The sequence below is a fragment of the Podarcis vaucheri genome (assembly GCF_965113315.1).
Source record: "Podarcis vaucheri genome assembly, chromosome: 15".
In the NCBI taxonomy this organism is placed as follows: domain Eukaryota; kingdom Metazoa; phylum Chordata; class Lepidosauria; order Squamata; family Lacertidae; genus Podarcis; species Podarcis vaucheri.
Window position 1 is genome coordinate 30,173,442 of NC_138753.1, and position 22,351 is coordinate 30,195,792.

Genomic DNA, 22,351 nt, shown 5'->3' on the forward strand with positions numbered 1-22,351 from the left:
AGACTAAGGATAGTATTCAGGATAAACCAAATTGAAAGCCCACTATGTATTGTTGCATTGTTTACTTTTAAAACGTTGCTCATGTTAAAGACAAATGAGAGGTATTATACAATATGCACTTAATTTGACACCTATTTAAGTACTCAACCCATCAATCCTTGCAATCCAAAGCCCCCCCCCCATCCCTGTAGCAGAGCTTAGTCACATCCCTACAGATAAGGTGGAAAGAGATAACATGTGTTACCTCAACGGTTTGCAGCACTAGTGCAGTCTTCAGAACAGGCCCATGTAGACCGTTTTAAGAAAAAACTCCCATGAACCTGACAAGACAGTAGCAAACTGAACATACCTGTGGGAGATTTGGTGGGACTTTGTCCTTTGGCCTCATCATCTGAACCAAAGCCTATGAACTGCTCATCCTGCAAAAGAGAGAGAGAGGCAGTTTAATAGACTAGAAATATCTACAGCAATGCTGATTGCTTGGTCCCAGGTAAGTGGAGGATGAAAATAAGTAGTAACAAGCCCCACGGGGTGGGGGTGGGGTGCTAGAGTACCACCAATGTAAGGCTATCAGTGGCTACTGGTCATGATGGCTGTAGACTACTTCCAGTATAGGAATCAGCATACTTTTGAATACTAGTGTCTGGGCAGCTGAAGAGAGTGAAGAGAGTGCTGCTGCTGCGCTTATGTCCTGCTTCCTGATGGACTTTGCATAAGAATCTAGTTGGCCCCTGTGAGAATTGATGTTCTAGATGAGCCTTTGGTCTGATCCAGCTGCAGGGCTCTTTTTGTGTTCTTAATGCGCACTCAGCTATATATGATAATGAAACTGTGTCTTACAAACCACAAGGGAAATGCTGGATAAAATCTAGGACTGAAGGGCAGGACATGAAAACGCATGAATGAAACTGAAAAGCACCACACAGAGGCTGCCCTCTCTGGAAAGGCTATCTGACGATCACCGGCCTATGACCACTTCTGCTGGATGGACCACATGGCAGCCACACTCCTCTTCTACAGTAACCACTTATGCTCACCAGCACAGAACTAAATGATCAAACTCACAGCCACAAGGTATGGTGTTGGCCACATCCTAAACAGGATCATACAAACTCATTGAGGAGGGAAGGCTTATCAACAGCTACTAGTCAGGATGGCTAAAATGGAACCTCTGTGTCCCTGGATGCCAGGTGCTGAGAAACAATCAAGAGGGAGAGGGGTGGAGCTGCTCCTTGGATGTGGGTTCCCAGGAGCATCTAAATGACTGCCAGTTACTATTATGCCAGACTAGATCCAATTATTGTGGCCTTAACCTGAAGCTAAAAGGACACCAGCCATCCCATCCTGCAGGTGCTAGTTCTCCCAAATTTCAGGGGTGGGGGAACTCCTCTACTTGCCTGTGACATTAAACACTGATAACTGCCGGCATCTTGAGTAACAACATCAGTCTATTGTTTATTTCCAAAATGCCTGACACTGTGCCGGGCAGGGGCCTTTGGGGAAACACAGCATATCCTTCTGCCATCTGCCAAAAATGAGACAGGCCACCCAAGGTCAGTATAGCAGGGAAATCCCTGTACCAACTGCGACAAGGATCCTCCTTTCCCCAAGTGTAGCTCCCTAAGCAGGAAGTGGCAACTGTTCAATTATCTGAATGGAAAGAGGTGTGCTTTGGGACAAATAAGGCAGCTGACAAACCTTGCTGGCTCTGCTCATGTGTGGTCCCAGTTGCTTCCCCCATAAACCTTAATGGAAGAATCAACTGCAGGATTCAAACTGGATGGGAAGAGTTCACCGCTGGCAACCATTCCAAGCAGAACACCATACACAGGGTGAAGTGGCAGGAGGGTCCCCTCTACCTCAAGCAGAAAGAAGCCACTATGGCAGCAGGACCCGGATAGCCTAAACTGGAAGTGCCATTCCTGCTTGATAGGTCTGACAGGAGGAGGGCTGGAACTACACCCCCAATGAAAGAAAGAGAGGAGGAGGCACCTGTGGCAGCCTTTGACTCATACAGTGGTACCTCAGGTTACATATGCTTCAGGTTACAGACTCCGCAAACCCAGAAATAGTACCTCGGGTTAAGATCTTTGCTTCAGGATGAGAACAGAAATCATGCTCCGGCAGCGCGGTGGCAGCCGGAGGCCCCATTAGCTAAAGTGGTGCTTCAGGTTAAGAACAGTTTCAGGTTAAGAACGGACCTCTGGAACGAATTAAGTACTTAACCCAAGGTACCACTGTATTCCAAGCTCTTTACAGCTATCAAGCCTGGAGGCTTATGGTGATCACTTAACTCAAGGTCATCCAGAGGACCAGCCTTCATTTTTGTGTGTGCACTCCTTCAGCATACTTTTTTGGGGTAAATGGAGTACCCTGGCTTTGCCCAGAACCACAGGTGTTGCTTTCAGTTCTCCATGTTTAAACTATAGCAGGTCACCCTTGCAATCTGTTCTTCCCAGGGAATGCAGATCATTCCATTGCCACCTAAGGGTATGTGCACAAGCATACCACACACACACACACACACAGAGAGAGAGAGAGAGAGAGAGAGAGAGAGAGAGAGAGAGAGAGAGAGGGGTGTACTTGATATAGGAAGAAACATTAATTCTGGGAAGAGCTGTGCTACAGGCCATAGCTAGGAACAGCTGATTCAAGATGAGAGTCATCTGCTGGAAGTCAGTTCTAGAAAAGCAACTTGAGGAACAGCTGCTTTTTGGCTGCCTTTCTTCAACATTCACAACACTGGACTGCAAAGCGGTGGCTTGTTTTTCAGCATTACGTCAAGCAGCAAATTCTCTTACTAGAATTGGCAGGAGGGAGGGGTAGGATGTGTACAGAAAAGCAGGGAACATGCCTGCAGATTTCTCTAAAGCAGAATATTTCATGAAAGATAAATTCAGCTGCAGCCTCTGCATCTGAGCTGAATCAAGCAGAGCTGCGTAAAGAGAATTGCTGTGGTGAAAGCGCATCACTCACAGGCCCTGGTTTTGCACACAGCACTGCAAAGAGCAGCAGCTTCATCATATCTCCTCTGCCAGCCACTCCCCTTGGACACGTGGGGCTCCCTGCAAGAAGTAAACAATGTTCGGCTGAGGAAGGACTGAGGCTTCCTCTACAGAGCTGGCCGAAAATTACAGCTGGTTAATATCAACAGAGACTGCTCTGCAAAGCACAAGGGTAGCCTTTGTAGCTACTAAGCTGGGAGAAAGATCCATGGACAAGCAAGCAGGGAGAGAAGTTTGGGCATGTGACCAAAGCTTCAATTCTTCCACTTCCCCCTTCCTAGAAAGCAAGCACACCAGTCTCAGGCATCCTGAAAGGAACAGCAGCCTTGACTAACAGCTGGAAAGCCAAAGTTGGGCTCTAACCAGCTTCAAGGGAGGCAGTTCAAAAAGATCCAAGGCTGTAATCCTCCAGCCACTCTTTGCAATGATTTCCTGCTGTTGTGAGTCCAACTTAATGAGGAAGAGAGGGAGGCAGAAAGGCAAAGCAATTCCAGACTACCTAGGGATGAAATCTGGGTATCCCAGTTCTCAGCTCTGTCTCAAAACACTTCAACAACACTTTGTGCCTTCATATTTCAGCAACTCATCTTAATCCCTCTAAGCAACAAATTCTGGATCACAACCGCATCTCACTGAATTTCTGGCCTGCGGTACTGTTCCATGCTCAGCCACTGAACTCTTTTCTGTTTTGATCGCCAGCCACCAAGAAGCAGAACCTTAAGTCTAGTTGCAGCTTTCTAAATTAAGAATGGGATAGATAGGTGTTTGAACAATTGAAGAATGCAATGTAAGGGCATATATTTAAACTGTTATATAAATTATGATATAGCATTTGGCCAGACCATATAGAAATCTTTCCTCGAGAGCCCTGTCAACCAGCTTGAACATAATCATTTTTATGCATAAGTCTTCTTCTTATTCTACTGGGTACAAAATGATCCCAAAGTGAAAGTTTGATATTTTTCTTCTTTACCATTAAGCATCCCACACCTAAGCTCTGTAATATACAACCCCATTATACATTTTTTGCATGATTTCATTGGTGTAGGTTGTTAAATACTATGACCTTATCTAACAGAGATCCTTTTGGAAAGACTCTTTCTCTTAAGCTTGTATATTAAAAGTGCACCAGAGTTGCCCCCTTCTTATTTATACCAAGCTGTGTGGGAAGCAGCTTCCCCATGGCACTATTCCACTGCCCGTGGTGGTGTATGTATGAAAACATCACAAACCTGTCAGTTCCCTTCTATCTGATCAGCTGGTGAGAAATAGACAATAGACCAAAAACAAAACAAAACAACCCCTCCAAAAAAACCCAACCCAGAAAACATTCCTTGACCTAACCTTTCCTTCCATGGTTCCTTATATCCCCCTTTCCTCATGTTTTTTCAGTTCACCTTGTCTATCGCAACAACTTTTATATACTTTATTATTTCTTACTCTGCTGAAAATCTTCCCATCCTGCTAGGTAAATTGTTTACTTATAGTACTTTCCCATATATTCCATAAACAACATCTAGTCCTCTTTATAGATTTTGCCATTTTGGTTTCTTATTCTAGTAGTCATCCCTGCTAAGCTCTGCATATAACAGTTTAATGTGCCATTCACTCAGCAGTAGGTTAGAGGGCCGAACACCCTCTTTTACAAAATATGAAAATGGAGATTCGTCAGCTTCTGTCTGATGTGACAGATTCTTTCACTTTCAAGGGGCCTTATATAATAATTCCTGTCTTGGGTGAAGCCAACATAGCCGTGGATTGGGTGAAGCTGCAATTTTCTTTTAATTAGTCAAGAGCTTCATGGTCTGAGTATACGGAGGTTGCACTCCTGGATCTCAAAGCCTTTTTCGGCAGCCACTCAAGTCACCAGGCTTGAAAAGAGTCTCCCTTCTTTCCCTTCCCTTCCCTTGTAAGAGACAATTCCTCCATCCCTACCCACAAGCATCTCCAGTGGGAATCTAGTGAACGATGACTCAGGAGCCAGTGATTTAAGGTGGAAAAATTCCCAGTGCTTTTATTTTTCCACAGAAACTCTTCCGTTTCATAAGTTCACTATTAACAATGAACAGATGCCAACTGCGAACAAAACATTAGGCAAGATTGACAGTTTCAACATTTTTAGCTTTGCTTACTAAACACAAGTAAAACAGACATGCTGAATTTGATTAGTCTCTATGGCATCAGAAAATTTTCTGATTCCAACTGATTTTTTTTCTAATGCAAATCACCTTATGCAAATCTGGGTAATTTGTACAGGATTTCCCCCCCAGAAAACTCAAATCACTCCCAGGGACTGTTGTGTCTTCTTACAACTGAGACAAAAGTGGAACCCATCTAGCTATGTTCCTTAAGCTTTAAAACAGGACAACTGTAGAAGGCTCTCCACCCTATCTGAGTGACCCAACAGGAAAATAAAGTCAATTGGGATTACAAAATGGTTGAGTATATATCATGCTGACCCCCCCAAGTAGGTTAGAAATGGAAAAAGAGATTGCAAGTCTGTAAGGCTTTGGGAGGGTTTAGAAAAACAACATGGCCCAAGCTGAGCTTTGCAGACAGACCAGAAGCACTCCGTGTTTAAGCAGGCCATAGATTTGCTGAAGAAAGCCAGTCCAAGTTACCAGAGAAACAGGTGCATGAGACAAGGATCTTATTGTGCCAGCACTTAGAGGATTTATCAGTTTCAATGTAAAAACATTCCCTCAACATACCTTGGCTTTTTGTTTCTCCTTCAGGAGCCAAGAGGAAAATGCAGCATCTTCTATATTAGATGAAGCAGCAATGAACCTAACTGACAGAGAAGCTCCAGAAAGAACAGCCTTTGCAGTAGCAGCAGCATTGCAACAGGGAGCCTGCTTCCTACCTACTTAAGAAGCTGGGGCTATGATATGGGCCTGTGCTAGAGCAGAAGCCAGGCAGCCCAAGGAAAAGAGATGGGGAATAAGTAGGCTACACTGCTTTATAGCCCCCACAAGTCATGACTCCAGTTTGGGTGCTGTCCCTTCCTGCAGAAAGTGTCAGTTGGGAAGGGCTTTCCCTCACCCTTCTCATATCTTTTGGCATTATTGTCTTCAGATTTCCCCATTTTCTGAGGTTCTTCATCCCAGCTTTTGACACCTGAGGTGTACATTTTAGGACACACATTATTTCTGTAATTTTAAGTTGTTTTAAATTATTTTTAACATCGTGTTTTAATAGCTGCAATGAAGATGGGTAATAAATTATAATGCTAATAATAACAGCATGCAAACCTTTCACTAATTAAGTTTTTTTCAGATGATTCAAATAGTTATGCAGAAATGATAATTCTCCCAAGATCCATCTAGAGTCCTGGCAGACTTTCCTCTCTTAAAGGATTAACTTCCATCACAAAGGATAAGTCTTCTTCCCTGTTTCCTGATTTCTAATCTTTATGTATCACTTTTTGGTGTAAGTGGATAAAAGGTAGGAAATAAAAGAAAACCACCCTAAATATTTTTTTAAAAAAACTATAAATAATAAAAACAAAGATCAATAGCTAAATACAAATAAAGAGAGTGTGCGTCTTTAAATGGTATTTGGGGGCCAATCCAAAGCTTCAGAGATCCAAAGATTCCTGGTTGCAGCCCAGGGGCTTCTGTCAACCCAAAACAACTGCCCCCACTTCCTGTCCCCAGGTTCCCAACTAACTGTGCAGCCACAAAAGAATGCCAAAGCCACAGCAAGGAACGCAACTTATATATAAATGACATACACAGTGGAGCTCCATCACTTGAAATAGACAACAAGCAGCCAAGACTAATAACAAAGTAAGAATAATGTTAAGTCTTCTATCAGAACCCTTACACTTCTAGACTCCCCCTAGAGTCCAGACACAAACATACCCCAGGAACCTCATTCAACAGGGACTGCAAGGATAAGGGGTCCCACAGGTGTGCAAAGGAGTGCGGAGCCAGTGTTTAAAAAGCTTACGCATTTATTCCCAGGCGTTTACAATAAAATTTAAAATACATAAACATCAACAATACAGTATTCAAGAAAGGCAATACAAAACAACATGTTAACACAATTCAGCTATCACCTATCACCCTGAAAAAGCATCAGAGAGGGAAACCATCATACCAATGGCTAAATTATCATTTCAATAAAATGATAAGAGAATCAGATATTGGCTGCTTATTGTCTATGCCAAGTTAAAGCCTGATAAAGCTTTTTTTTGGGGGGGGACACTGTTATTATGATTATTTTATTATTATGCTGTTTATTATTATACCTTTTGTTATGTTTTTATTTTTACGTTCCATAAAATGTTTTCTTAATATTGTACACTGTCCTTGGATCTTTGGATAAAGAGTGGTATATAAATTGAATTAATCATCATCATCATCCTGGGATAGCTCAGTGAGTAAAGCATGAGACTCATCTCTGCGTTGTGGGTGGGCTAGATGACCCTCATGGTCCCTTCTAACCCTATGATTCTAATAAGCTGGGCATCTGGCAGAATTTGTGGAGGGTGTTCCACAGATAAAAATGTTCTAGCTTCTGTTGCCTTCCCAGTCTGTGTGACAGACAGTCATGCAATGGGTGCAGCAATCTGCAGCATGCAGACAGAGTAATAGAAACTTCTGCATTTGTTACTTCTCTACCTGTCATGCAGCTTTCAAGAGCACAGCACAGGAATCTTGCAAGACCAATACTGCTGGTGAGCCCATTCACCTAAACCCTTCCACAACTGGCACATTTCAACAAAAGCTGTGCCTCTGCTCTTGTGATAGTTAACAAATAAGGAACCAGCACCCCCTACAGCTGCCATGTGCTAAAGAGGAAAAAACTCCACCAGCCCAGGCCAAGGAGGGTCTGCATATCCTGATTAACATCTTGCATCAGCCATGATGAAGGACACCCCACCCAGAGAATCTAAAGGCAGAAGACCCAATGACACTTGGGACACCTTCTCCCCTGCTCCAGCAGCAGAGACAGTGATGAACCTGAACTGAAGGCAGAGCAAATGGTTCAACACATCTAGCAAAATGAGATCAACCATCCCTGGGCCCTACTCAGGAGGACAAAGGGAAAAAACCTGAAACATACTCCAGATCTAGAGGGCAGCTATAATAACTATTGCATGCTGCCGCAACACCCTTTTCTTTCTCCAGCTTGAATCCTTGGCTGGACAGCTCCCTGCCTGCTTTGGCACACCTTGCCTTCATTGCCTGACCAGCTTCCCAGTCTCATCATATGACAGGAAATCCATCCACCCCACTCATGGTTGCTGAGGAGACAGCAATTCAGTCCCCTCCCAGCCATGTCCAGCCCAGTAACTCCTGGTGTGATAATTAACGTAGCAGCTGGGCTCAGTTCTGGAGGGTCCTAACAGTGCTTTGAGAAAATCGTCAGCAGACATTGGTAATTATCCTAACAAAAAGGGTATGTCAATGAACCGGATGTCGGGACTGGGTATCTTGTGGCATGAATGAGTCAGTTATCTGAACAGGGCTACTGGAGAGTAATTCTAGTTGCTGCACTGTCTGGTATGAGTCTAACCCAGCAGACCGGTACCAGGAATTGAACCCATGATCTCATGTATGCTAACCAGTGCAATGCCACAACATAGGCACTTTTAAGATTGGGGTGGGAGACATCTCATGGATGGAGTGGGGGGTAGGAAGTGATACGTGCCAGGAGCTTGGCCCCAGAAGATCAAAACGTCCCAACCATAGGGTTTTTTTTTTTATTTACAGGCTCCTGCATTGAGTACGGCAGGGATAGCCAATGTGGTGCCCTCCAGATATTGCTAGACTCCCAACTCCCACCAGCCTCACTCAGCTTAGCCCATGGTCAAGGATGATGAGAGTTGTAGTCCAACTAATGTCCAGAGGGCATTGTTGGTTATCTCTGGGTTAGGTTATCCCTCTCTGGTCCAGGAAGCCCCAGCCCTAGTCCTGCTACCTCACCCTTTTCCACATCTAAAGTTACTGCTGCTCACAAGGGGGAGCTTTCCCCCTTGTGGAGGTCACAAACCCATTGCTCCTGGGCAGCTCAAAGGGTGGCCTCCTGTAAGCTTGCTGATATAGCTTCCATTCTTGTTTGTCTGCATGGCTCTTCTTTGCCAAAAACACCCCCTCACCTCACAATACAAACATATCTTGTGAAGCATTACTTGTGTTGCCTGTGTAGTATTGCTGGCCCCATAGCAAGACTTAACCTTACTCCTGGGAAGCCTCTTATTGCTGAGCACTGGGATGCCTTTACTGGAGGAGGTGATCTATTTCTGGGAACTAGAATATGACTATGGGGTGGAAAGAGTGCTTCTGCTGGTTCCTGTAAGTTGATTGGTGCATTGTGTGCATTGCTAATGAGGGGATCTCATCACCAATTGATGGACGGCACCAGAGCTTTTACGGATACTCTGGGAGTTGTGTCAGTGTCATTACATTTTTGTTTTTGTTTGCACAGTTGTTGTTGTGCCACTGATTGTTGTTGTGCTACTGACTAGACATAGAAACATAACTATATTAAACCAGCACTGAGTTTAATGTGCCGAGTTTAACTCTTTCCCAGAAGAATCTCATGTAGCAGAAGCACAGAATGGGAGCCCCTACCCATTATGTCCTTGAGAAATTATTTTGGGGGGAAGGGGGGGGGAACAGTCTTTTGGCTTTCTTAGTCTCCAGTAATGCTGTTTAAGATAAGACAAGATACTCTTCATGTTGGATGTTTTTATTTTGAGCAACTCCTAAGTTTTACAAATAAATAAATTCCTCTTTCTTCAAAGGTGCTCTATTAATTTAACTCCAGCAAAGTCCTATTGGACAGAGGTAGCACCTTTCATTTGTCTGCCATAAAGCACTGTTTTTGCAGAAGTCAATATAAGCCCAAGTGATAAAGACTGACTTGGCAGTCACATATTCTCCTGTTCCCCAAGTGCCAAGATCTTCTTTGGAAACAAAGTCTGCAGAGTCGGAGAAGGTGTTTTGTACACAGCAAGCTTCGAGGTTCCAGGGAAGACTGGGGGCTGATGTTTTACTAACAGGAGCCAAGAACACAGGAGCCAAGAGCTTAGCTTTTGAGGTTTAATTATGCAGGATACTGTCAGGTGGACTTTGGTAATATAGTGCCCTGAGCAGGGACAAAATCCCCCCCTAGTATTTCTTATTTTCACAAAAATTCCTTTTAGAACAGTTGCTTTTTAATGGATCTTCTCAATATTATTATTATTTTGCAATCCGTTGGCTTGGCACTCTAAGATAGCGAACTGGCTGCAGCACCCTAAACCCAGAGCGGACGCCAGCTGAGAACATTATACTACCAGCTGACCAGAAGTACAACATACCAAGCAACAAAGTTGCTATGCCATCAGTGTAAAATGTACAATTCTGAGTGGCAAAATTTCAAAATTATGAAAGGAAAATATATTCAAACACAGTTCTGACCATCCCTTCCTGCAAAGATTTCAATAAAGTTCTTTAGCTTGCCTCCTAAAAAATTATGATCCATTCACCATTACAGTGCAATAGCGATATCACTGTTTTAGGTTACTTGTTTCTTTGATATCCTGTCCTTCAGTTGAACTTTGAAGGGGGAATTACAGCATATAAGGATAATAAAAAAGAAAAACATAACAGCTGCAAAAAAATTAATAAGATTCCCAATGGAATAGCCTAAAAAGAAAATAGCATTAAAAGACCTCTGATGGGTACCAGAAAGGCAATTAAGATGTCATTTACATGCTAAGCTTCTTTCTCAAATACTTAAAACCCAGATGAAATAGCAAAAATTAATTTTTTCATCATTAAAGTTGTATGAAACAAGTTCAGCATTCTTAAACTTAAGGTTTAATTATGGGGGGGGGAATAAACAGATGTGGGTCATAACATCTGTTGCTGAAAGAGAACAGAAGATGCTCTGCTGCTCAGAGCACTTAAGTGGTCAATTCTCTGCTACATCACTGAAAGGCCTCAGAAAGGAAATAGGCTCTGCCACAACAAAAAATGCAAGACCATCAAAATCTCTGTCACCAAGGAAGGTGTGGCATACTGATATCAATATCAAATAATTTGAAATGAGTGGGACATGCCCCCGTCATTCAAATCATTTTGCATGCAATTAATTTTAGAAAAGTTGTGACAACATCAAGCATCCCAGTGGCAACTTCAGTCTAAGTTTCTCCAAGTCCTACCTGAATAAAACAAATCCAAACTGGAAGATCTAAGATAATAAGTGACATATTTGCAATAAAGGTTCCTTATCAGGTTTGTGTCACTGCACTGATATGTACTGATTCACCTGTAAATAACTAGGGCTCCATATTTTACATGAGTAGAGGTCCTCATATTTTTTAAAATTACTACATCTACACAATTTGGTTAAATCAAATATATTCTGTCTCTGAATAGGACCACTTTACTGAGCATATGTCCAAAATTTATTTTAAAAATGTAAAATGGATTAAAATATGTAACTGCCCTAATATGTCTCAGACAGGTTATTCCAGCTATCCTAATAGTAACACAGCTGTTTTAACAATGTTTTCACTTGAAAACCCCACTTTCCCAAAAAAGAGCAATGACTGAAAGAGCTGCTTATTTGAAGGACTCCTTTAGAAAAGAAAGAACAATATACTCAATAAAGTGGTTGGGACTGGATGTATGAAAAACCCAAGTTCAATTGTCTGGGCCTGGAAGCTAATCTTTCTCATTTATAAGCTATTTTTAAGAAATGAAGTGATACTAAAATGAGCCCCATACCCATTTCTCTTGAGCTTCTTTGAGACTGGGTAAAGCCAGTTCTCAGCCTTGTGGTTTATTAATCTTTGCTTAGTTACAGCAATTCCATGCACACATTTTCACATGTAAATAAATCTGAAAAAGACCTGATTTAAAACCTGTTTACATAAAATTATTGCATCCAACTGCTAAATTCATGAGGGAGATGGCACCTAGCACTGTCTAGGGCTTACCTCAAACTGCTCAAGAGGCTCATTCAAAGAGGAGCAGAGGCAGGTGCCTTGTTATTAGGTAGGAGAAGGTAAGCAGCAGGTTGTATCAACCACAGTAAAATCATAAATAAGTGCTGCATAACTGTTTACAGCCTTTGACTAATCAAACAATCTATGGCCTTTTAAACTTTTAAACTGGGGGGGTTATTGTTTTTGTTTGGTATTATGTTATATATATGTTATGAAATATTATATATAGAGAGTGTGTGTAATTTTATATTGTAAACCACTCTGTTATCCTTGGAAGAAAGGCAAAACAGAAATTCAATAAACTAAACTAAACAAACAAACATAGGAAGCGGCCTTATATTGTCAGACCACTTAATCCATCTAGCTCAGTATTCTCTACAATGAATAGCAGGAGCTCTCCATGGTTTCAGGCATGCAACATTCCCAGTCCTACCTACCAATGCCGCTGGGGCTTGAACCAGGGACCTTGTGCATACAAGCTAGATGTTCTACCACTGAGCATCTAAGGCCATTCCCATAAGGAATGATTTTGGGGGACAACTGTATAACAACCTTCTTCAGTTTGGAGCCTTCCAGATGTTTTTGGACTGCAACTATGCACAACCATACAGGCTGGGGCTGATAGGAGTTGTAGTCCAAAAAGCTCTAGAGGCTATCAGATTGGGGAACACTGCTGCAAAGCAAGCTACTTAGCCAGCCTCCCAACCTAAGCAATGGTATTGTATTCCAATATCTGAAAGGCCAACAGATTGGACATCCCTGTTTTACAGGAATATAGGAAGGTAGGGAAAGTACTGAACAGAAGAAAGAGAAAACCATAGAATCATCTAATTGTAGAGTTGAAAGAGATTCCTGAGGATCATCTAGTCCAACCTCCTGCAATGCACGAATTTCAACCACATCAAACATAACAGATGGCCATTCAACTTCTGCTTAAAAACCTAGGTGGAAGGAGAGTCTACCGCCTCCCGAGGGAGACTGTTCTACTATCAAATACTGTAACTCTGTCAGAAAGTTATTCCTGATGTTTAGTTGGAATATCCTTTCCTGTAACTTGAAGCCATTGATTCAGGTCCTAGCCTCCTGACAGGTCTTTAGGTATTTGAAGATGGCTATCATATCTCCTGTCAGTCTCTTCTTCTCCAGGATAAATATGCTCTCTTAACCAGTGATGCCTGACCACCTTAGACACCCTTGCTTGCAGGGAGGCCGGCAAGCGGATAGAAGAGCGCCTGGCAAGGACACATCCCTACACAAAGTGCATTGCAACTGAGGCGAGATGGCTTCCCTGCAGGAGGAGTGCGGAGGCAGGCAGGATCGTGGCCCCGCGGCTTTGATAGTCGGGAGATGGGGGGGGGAGCTCTTCTTCCCCTCCCAGCGGGCAGAAATGCAGGTGCGAGCGGGCCTTGCCGCTCCCGCTCCCTCCCCGGCGAGAAGCGCGGATGCTTCCAAGGAGAGAGCGAGAGAAGGGAGAGGGTGACGCTGGCGTCCTCGCTCGCTCGCTGCTTCTCCCGCCCCGCCGTTCTTCGCGCGCAGCAGCAGCATCTCCTCCCGGGGAGGCGAGGTGGGCGTGCCTGTCAAGTCTCCCGCGGCGGCCCAGGCTGCTGGTTGCGAGGCGGGCACGAGGTGGGCGGATCCCCTCCGGGAGGTGGTGGTTGTAGAGGGGGGGGGGGTTGTTTAAAGAAAGCCTCCGCCTTCTCCCGCTCCATCCATCCCGAGGCGGCTCGTTTCCCGCCGGGCGCGAGCGCAGGCACGCCCCCCATCTCCTGCCGCCCCGCGTGCGCGCGCGCTTCCCTCTTCCCCCGCCACACACGCGAGCGAGCGAGCGCGCGTGCTAGGGAAGTCTCCCCCGCTAGCCCCCCCCCGCCGCACACATCCCGCTCCCTCCCCTTCCCTCCCCCGCGCGCCCGGCCGCCTGCTCCTCACCTCTCCACTGCCCGCCTCAGCACCGCAGGCCGCCCGGAACCGGCGCAGGTTGATGCCGATGGTGGCCGAGACCTGGAGCGCCGCGTCGAAGCCCGGCGCCACCCCGGCACTGGCCGCCGTCGCCGCTACCGAGGAGGCAGCGGCGGCGCCCGAGCCGGGAGCAGCCGCGGGTGGAGGCGGAGGAGGCGGCGGGCCGAGGGCGGCGGCGGCGGAGGCCGAGGAAGAGCCGCCCGCCCCGCCCCCTCCACCGCTGTTTCCCGCCGGCGCGGCCGCTCCTCCGCCGCCAGCCGGGCGCTCCTCGGGCGGCTCCCCGCGCAGGCTGCGCACGGCCGGTACCCGCACGCGGCAGCCCCCGAGCCCGCGGCGGCCCCAGCCACAGCTGCCGGGCCGGGCCGGGAAGCGCCACCGACCGCTGTGCGCCATCTTTACTGTGAGGCGACGAGCCAGAGAGCGGGGCCGGGCCGCGCCCGGGAACCTGCCTGGCGCACAACCCGCCCCTAGGGGCGCTGCAGACACGCGGCTCCCATCCAGGTTCCGGGGCTCCGCCAGAGCGCCGCCCCGCGCCTCGCCTGAGCCATGGCTCGCCGCAGCATCCGCGGCATAACAGCGGAGCCTATACAGGGGCCGGGGCCCCCGCCCGGGAAGCGGGACACCTCAAAAGCCCGGCCGGCCTGCGCGGCATAACTTTGTTCGGCATGCTCGGCGCGGGGCCCTCGGCTGGGGCGGGCCTTCGGCTTCACTGCGGCCGCCTGGTCCGCCCAGTGGCCACTGGCGGGGACCGCAGCAAACGGCGGCGGCAGGAGCAGCAGCTGCTCCTACGGCCGCTCTTGCGAGGATGCCCGCCCGCGGCAGCCTCCTGCAACGGGACAAGGGCAGCAGGTGCAGCGCGGCTGGAGGCGCTGCAAGGCGGCCGCCCCAGATCAAGAGCAGGCGCGGGTGTGGCCTCGCTCACGCGCCAAAACTTAGCCTGGCGGCAAAACAGCAAAAAAAGGCGCTTAGGGAAAAGAGCATCCTGGTGGCGCACCCTGCTAGGCCTTTCTTCTTTCTAAGGGTGCAAGGCCAGCTTTGCCTTGCAACTGGAAGTCTCCGCTTCTCCGCCTCTAGTAAGGCTGCTCTTTTGCCCTCCCTTCTCTTCACTTGGCACCAGTGCGAATTGCCCCTCTGCGGGGGGGGGGGCAAGGAAAGCTTCACACACCAGCTTTGCTGATGAAACCCAAATTTGGCAGACGTATCTGGTTCAAATCCCCACGACGGGGTGAGCTCCCGTTGCTCGGTCCCTGCTCCTGGCAACCTAGCAGTTCGAAAGCACGTCAAAGTGCAAGTAGATAAATAGGTACAGCTCTGGCAGGAAGGTAAACGGCATTTCCGTGTGCTGCTCTGGTTCGCCAGAAGCGGCTTAGTCATGCTGGCCACATGACCCAGAAGCTGTACGCAGGCTCCCTCGGCCAATAAAGCAAGATGAGCTCCGCAACCCCAGAGTCTGTCACGACTGGACCTAATGGTCAGGGGTCCCTTTACCTTTACCCGCATGCTGTGCAGGAGCTAAGTGGGAAATGGCATCACTTGTCCAACCTCCTGCTTCAGCTTAATGTACCCATTCTGGGACTAAAAGGAAGCCACCCTCAACGCCTTATAACAAAGGTGGTGGATATTCGGCTTTGTGGTTACCAGACGAAGCCCTCAATGGCCACATTTTCCATATTGGCCTTTCTTTAAAGACAGCCACAGCCTGGCAGACTAAGCAGCATAGGCCTAGCTGGACTGATGGTGTGACTCCCTCTTAAATTTCTGTAGCTGGGGAGGCTGGGATAGGCTAAGCCAAGGACTCGCCTGAATGGATTCCCTTGGACTGAATGTGCTGTTTGGGTGTCCATATATTGCTTTCGCCATTGCTGAAGGCTGGGCCTGCTCATCCATGAAAATCCAACACCCCCCTTTGTAACCATGAAAACTTTGGGGTGCTGGGCAATTCCCCATCTGCACTTAACTGGTTAAGGAGAACACAGGGCAAATAATAACGGACCAGCAGGTCCTGTAGTCCAACCCCTAGATAGATGTTATTATCCAGGCATAACAAAAACAAGACTCGATTTTGCTGTTGTACCACACAAACAACAGTATTATTGACCAGGCCAAGGTAATACAAACTCTATTCTCTGCCATGGACTTCTCTAGTGGCAGACAGCGGATATGTAGCAAAGCCCTCCAGGGAGGTTGCCACCGCTAAATACAATCTGAGCTGCAGAAATCGGTGTTACCGTGCTGTTGTTGCTGCTTCCGATCCCCTTCTGTGGTCTCTCAATCCTGGGGTCTCTCGCCAGCAAGCCACAATTAAGTTCCGTGTAGGCATTGCCTGCTGGGATGCTAAGCAACTACACTGAAACAATACTGTGATTTCTCAGCTGGAAACAGGTGGGGGAGGGGGGAGGAGAGGGAGGTTGGAAAGCCTCTGCACCAGAGACCCAAGTCTTTGTAAAGCTGTGCCAGTACTTAAGTTTGTGGTGCACATTCAGATTCCTGGGCCCTAGCAGAGAGCATTCCTTGCTGTCAAGCAAACTGGTGGGTTATTCTACAGCAACTCCATTATAAACATTAATATTCTTACCCACCTCTGTTTTAAAACTTTGGAGTCCTAGAAAGTGGAGTGCTGTAGTTCCAAACAAGGGCAAGGAAGGGAGCCATCACTCCAGTCATGCACCTCTGAATATACATCCTTACAGACTGCACTCACCAGAAAGGGGTGGATTCCCTTGCCTTTCTTTTCCTGGATCATAAGCCCCAAGTGCTAACTCTGACAGCCTCCTCACAAACTGCAGAATGACGTTAAAAACTAGGATTGCCACCTCTATGGGTACAACCCATATTTGGCATAATTAAGCAGCACATTGTGCCACCTGGTCTGCTATTAGACTGTGCAACTAAGGCTCATCTTTCTCTAAAAACCGAGGCATTCCTTTGGCACAGATCCACATCTATATATAGCTGGACATTGCTAATGTATTAATAGTCAGGAAATGACTAAAGGGAAGACAACGTTTCTTAGGAGTTTTCGATCTATAAAAGACACTAAATTTCAAGGCTCAAAACCCACACTAACTTTACTGAGGATGCCTTGTTAAGGGGCACTACCATATATCCGATCCAAATAACTTTATTGTACTAGCCCCTGGCCATGACAAATCTGAATCAAAAATAAATGCAAACAAAAGGGGTGTCGCGCTACAAATAATTGTCTCTTATTTGGATCTCTGTGTTTCCCTTACAGTTCGCTATGTTGTCCAGGGTCTTCTTTCTGATCTTTTTGGCAGCCAAAGCAAAAAGGGTCAGTGAAGCATTTACATCGCTAAGAAGCCATAGGACTTTCTCTGCCAGGGAGAGACATCTTATACAGACAGTATAGTGAGAAATCGCCTCCTGAGTCCCACTACCATATAGACCAGGACACTTTGATCAAGATGTGTATTTTTGGCATTCTACCCAGTTTAGCAATGCTGTTGGACAAAAATGTTCCACTCCTCTTTGCAACACAGGAGACTGGAAGGACTGTGGCCATACTTGCCTTCAGGTGCTCCTGACTAGGAAAAGGATTAAATATTCATTTGGAATTCTGGTCTACTGTTTTTAGGAGCAAGCTGCAGTACAACAGCACATAAAAAGAAACGCCTGCTAAAACCTCATGCTCATTAACAACCAAGCTTCATCCATCACACTATGTTTCTTTCTGTAAGGTCTGTACTCCAGCAGACCTGCCAGAGTAAGGAAAGCCATAGTTTGCTGCACTTCCACACAAAGTTAAATACAAAGTCATGCAATAATGAGGTTATATTTAAAGCAAGGCAGGTTGAGTAAAGTTATCCTTCCAACAGCCCAGTCACATTGGTTTTCAAGGAATTAGCATGATAGGTTTGGTGGCTTTTTTAAAGACGTGAAACCACTTCCACAGCTGGCAGCACTAATCTGCTGCATTTATAAACGTGTCAATGGTGTCATGCAGACCCTAGCACAGAGCTAAGGCCAGTTTAATGCTCACTCACTGCTAGGCAACCAAAACATTATTGAAGCATTAGTTGATCAAACACTATTTAACGTGGGTACACAAATCAATCTTTGTTTCACAATTCCACCCCCCTTGCTATTAGTGACTCCACTCCATCTTAGGAAGCAACTAATATTTCAGAAGGCAAGTACTAGAAGTGGTGCCTGAGCAGGGCTTTTCTCAGTGGTTGCCTTGCCACTGAACACCTGGCTGGATGCAACCCAGTTAAGTTTGCCTCCTTCATATTCTTTTAAGCTTTCTGGGAGGAGTAATTAATGCCCAAACAGTATTTTCACCCAGTACTTTAAGGATATGCTATTTTAAGTCATATTCTACTTGGTATTTAAAAAACCATATAAAAAAGTGAAGAATGGGTTTTTGCTAGGAAACTTATATTGTTGTAGGGTGCCCAAACCATAGAGCTTCAGAGGGAATCATCCCACCTACCTGCAATTTTAGACTGAAACAGGATCCAGGAGAGGCCAAGGTTACAGTATTTGGGTAAACTGCCTCAAGAGCCTGGTATTTCTACAAATTCTAGCATCAGGACAGTATAAAGGCACTTCAAAATACAGGGCAACAATCAAGAGATACTCCCATTCACTTCCGTGTCATTCTTTGTATAGCATTTATTTGAACAGCCAACCACTGGTGCCCACCCTATCCCCCAATAGGAGGAGGAAGAGAAGGAGTATTTTAGGGATCCTTGTCTGCATTCATGTCACCATCATCTGATTCTGCCCCAATCTGAATGTTATTTGTAGAGACCACCACAATTTCATCTCAGCACTGTAATTTAATACTACGACACTGTTAGGAGTAGAAACCAAAAACTTTCAAACATCATAGCCAATCAGGCCACGTTTGCCTATGATTTCGCCGATGTAAAACCACATTAGCACTTCAGTAGCCACCAAGCCGTTCCTCAGCACTTCCTGAAAGAAAAGAGAAATATTTCACAACTTTTGCCACTTTAGCAAATCATCCCTCCAAATACGAACCCCATTCCAGAGGCTTCCTTATGATCTATGATAGGGTGCATTACACGGCACACTCTAGTTCCTAGAAAATATATGCGCCCATGCTTCCTCCACAGGATTGAGAAAGAAGGAACAGATATTTTAGCATTTCAGCTTGTGGCCCCCAAATTCATCCAAGATTCCAGCCTCAGGAATAGGAGCTCCTATGAACCAAGTAAAGCTTTGCAAGTTACATCACCTACGATAAAAGAATGAAAATGCAACTGCATGCCAGTTTACAAACAACTTTGAGACTATGACTGACTGTTGCAGGCATCACCGTTCTGGACAAAGAAGCAACCAGCCAGGATGAGGTCAGAGGCCCAGCCCACAATCTCAGGAGGTTTTTTTTTAAACTTTAATGATTTACAAGTTGTAATGTTTTAGAAGAGTCACAATGTTTGTATCAGGGTAAAGCACCAACAAGGTGTTCAGTTGGTCTTTTGCTTAATATTGACTGAATCCACTTTTTACATACAGCCAGATATAATCTATTATAGATATGAACAGCTATAGCTTAGGGTAATGGCCTTTCACTTCTGGCTTGCAGTTACCTTGACAGTGAGCTGTTTGATGCGGCCAGTCTGCATGCTCTTCACCAATCCTTTCATGCCATCAATGGCCTTAGGAATTTCAGCAGGAGTTGGGGGAACCAATTCAACTTTAGCATAGTACAAAAAAGTGGCCAGGCGAGGCTTTGAATAAGTGACAGCAGCTGAAAGAGATAAGAGTGGGATGAGATGAGAGCAAAAGCAGGTGTGCAAAGCAGACATCTACAAATCACCATAAACTAATGTCCCACTGTGCCAAAAGTGGCAGTTTCCTGACAGCAGGTAAAACTACCGTCATTAAACACCTGCGTCCAGTGGGGGATCACTGCTCTCAATCTGCACACAATGGCCATTTAATATGAACTCTTGAGTGAAAAGTAGTCCAAATCCCCAGCACTGGCACATTTTTAAGCACCAGAGCAAAGCAGCACTTGGAATTTTTCCATCTCTCTAGGTAACTTTGCACACATAGGTCAAAACCTGCAGCATCCAAATATTCAGTGCCAGAACTCACTTGAGTGTTTAAGTACATTTAAAAATAATTTAAGCATTTGAAGTAAAGCAAAACAGTACAATTCTGGTCCCTGCTGGCAACAATACTAAGTGCCTTTAACAGTTTGGAATACCATTCAATAAGTAAAGCTCCCACATAGGTGATGGTGACTAAGCATCATCTCTGTAGAGTTGCCATGTTGATAAGAATCCCTTCCCCAGCATGGCATTGTTTGCCAGGTGTCATCATGGTATGGTTCATGGGCGTAGCCAGGGGTAGCAGCTGCCCCCCCCCAAATCAAGTCAAGAAATAAAACAACTAAGAGTAGAAATTGGAGAAAGATTTTGACAGATTTATCTGAGCAGCTGGGATCAAAAGAAAATAATTTAAAACAACTGTTGAGACATTTCAGCCCGAATCTGCTAAACAGAGCCAGACAAGAGGATGACAGGTCCTGCCCCCTCATAATGCTGACCACCTTCCACCCTCAATCCTGGCTAAGCCCATGATATTTTTTTAGATGCTAGGTTAAGACCGCCTTATTCTTCTGGGCATGCGAAGGTCAGTCCCACTGCATGCACATCAAACAGTTTTATTGAACGGCTGCTTGATTAAATTTTATACATGTTCTGCCATGAGCTCCAGTATTACTTGCTGCACGGCATTACTGTGGGGTGGGATTTAAAGCCACAATGCGACTAAGCAGCAAACTCGTTCCTTTGGCAGAAGCCACGTCAGGACGTCAGGTTCCCTTAGGGCAATTCACCGGTTCGACGCAAGCCTCAAATGAAACTTATTCCCCGCCCTGCCTTCGGCCCCATAGCTCTCGGAGCGGCCGTCCCCAGCACCGAGGCTGGGGGAGGAGCAGCGGGAGTCGGGCAAAGCAAAGGGCCGCCCCCTGCCAAGAGAGGCGACGGCTCGTCGCCCGCCCCCTAACAGGAGGCAGGCTCCGTGGCCGGCGCCGCCTGCCCTTCCTCTTCCAGCGCGGACGGGAAAGCGGTAGCAGCCGGGCGAAAGAGAAGCGCTTCTTCTTCAGCTGTCCCTGAAGGAAACTCGCCCGAGCCGGCGCCCCACCCCTGACTGACCAGAGACAAGCTTGGGCCCTTGGGTGGTGATGGCCGTCACCAGCTTCTGCGCAGCCTGCGCCATCCCGGGAGCGACCGGCGGACGGAGGAAGACCGGAGAGGAATGAGGAGGAGGAACAGCGGACAAGCAGGAGCCGCTCGAAAGAAGCCCCCTGAAGGTCACAGCCAGGCGGAGTGTAAGGACCCCGCCGCAGCTGCCCTAGCTATGCCGGTCTCGCTCGCGCCGCCCACGCACTTAGCCCGGAGGAAGCCGCCGAGCTGCTGGGAGGGCGGACGTGCCTGCCGGCCTTTCTCAGTGGCTGCTGTCTTCGCTGCCTTACCCGCGATTTTTAATTTTTTTCCCCCTCTTTTCTTTCCAGCAGGCGTTTATCGAAGACAACTGTCTATGGGGGTGGAGAGAATGCTTGTGCGCGTGCGCCCTCCGCAGGCGCTGACGGAAGGAGGGTGAACGAAGTCCGTGAAAAAAGGCAAGGAGCCGCTTCCAGCGAAGCGCACGCGCAGAAGCGGAACGCGGCCCCAGGCTGGCTTCCCCGGAGAGGTAGCAGCGGGCTTTTTCTTTTTGTCCGCAGCCTGGACAGGGAAAGCCGAAAAGGAAAAAAAAGAGCCCGTGGCAGGCAGCGAGGGCACCCTTAGAAGGCAGCCGTCATAACACACGTTTGCGGGCAGGTTATGGGTTGGGGGTGTTACAGTTAAATAACCGCTGGTGCCCGTGAAAGAGTTTTTGAAACAATCATAGTCACTTGACTGTACAGATAAAGGCGGATCCAAGAGCACTTTTTGCATGCAGAAGCCCCCAAATTCAGTGCTTAACCTTTCCAGGCAAGTCTTAGATCCCTGCCTCAAACCATGGAAAGTTGCCACCAATGTAGACAACTCTGAGCTAGGTGGACTTTATAAACCCGACATCATAATAAATCTGACTTTATTTAAGGCAGTTTCTGACATTCCTAAATCTGAGCTTTCACAGCAGAGTACAGCCCCATCCATCACTGGTGGAACACTCCCTAGGCCAGGGTTTCCCAAACTTGGGTCTCTAGCTGTCTTTGGACTACAATTTCCATCATTCCATTGTCTTGCCAGCTAGGGATGGGAGTTGTAGTCCAACAACAGTTAGAGACACAAATTTGGGAAACCGTATCCTAGACAAACCACCCACAGTGCCCCACTTCAATGTAGTGGGAGTAGCAGCATGCTTTTCACACACACCCCGCCCCCCGGATACCTGCTTCTTCAAATTCAGGTCTTCTTCCATGGGGAGTGGTTCAAAAAAAGATTGTGTAGGGGGAGAT

General features: G+C 46.5%; 2 protein-coding genes and 1 long non-coding RNA gene across 3 annotated transcripts in view; 1 reads left to right on the forward strand and 2 right to left on the reverse strand.

The window, feature by feature from the left end:
• KMT2A (lysine methyltransferase 2A) overlaps positions 1 to 14,316 on the reverse strand; it is a 47,051-nt gene extending 32,735 nt beyond the window's left edge. The window contains exons 1-2 of the mRNA XM_082200200.1: positions 13,879 to 14,316; positions 350 to 419 (exon numbers count right to left, since the gene is read on the reverse strand). Coding sequence (XP_082056326.1) covers positions 350 to 419; positions 13,879 to 14,301 — 493 coding nt within the window. The 5' untranslated portion in view covers positions 14,302 to 14,316. The remainder of the gene's footprint in view (positions 1 to 349; positions 420 to 13,878) is intronic.
• Positions 14,317 to 14,651: 335 nt separating this feature from the next.
• LOC309519918 lies at positions 14,652 to 17,483 on the forward strand. Its single transcript, XR_014214065.1, has 2 exons — positions 14,652 to 14,981; positions 17,144 to 17,483. It is a non-coding gene; the product is annotated as an uncharacterized lncRNA (long non-coding RNA).
• Positions 17,484 to 18,528: 1,045 nt separating this feature from the next.
• ATP5MG (ATP synthase membrane subunit g) lies at positions 18,529 to 21,221 on the reverse strand. The gene is made up of 3 exons (XM_082201156.1): positions 21,063 to 21,221; positions 19,488 to 19,648; positions 18,529 to 18,849 (listed from the first exon to the last, which is right to left on the reverse strand). Exons 1-3 carry the CDS (start codon positions 21,124 to 21,126, stop codon positions 18,751 to 18,753), a joined length of 324 nt encoding a protein of 107 aa, XP_082057282.1. The 5' UTR covers positions 21,127 to 21,221; the 3' UTR covers positions 18,529 to 18,750.
• Between the last annotated feature and the right edge of the window lie 1,130 nt (positions 21,222 to 22,351).

What these genes read in the sequence shown, in the direction of transcription:
- ATP5MG (XM_082201156.1), bottom strand. Translation starts at nt 21,126, where the DNA reads ATGGCGCAGGCTGCGCAGAAGCTGGTGACGGCCATCACCACCCAAGGG. An exon ending in AGGGCCCAAGCTTGTCTCTG is followed by an intron (nt 19,649 to 21,062) that starts GTCAGTCAGGGG and finishes TATCTCTTTCAG; the next exon opens with CTGCTGTCACTTATTCAAAG. An exon ending in TCAAACAGCTCACTGTCAAG is followed by an intron (nt 18,850 to 19,487) that starts GTAACTGCAAGC and finishes CTTTTCTTTCAG; the next exon opens with GAAGTGCTGAGGAACGGCTT.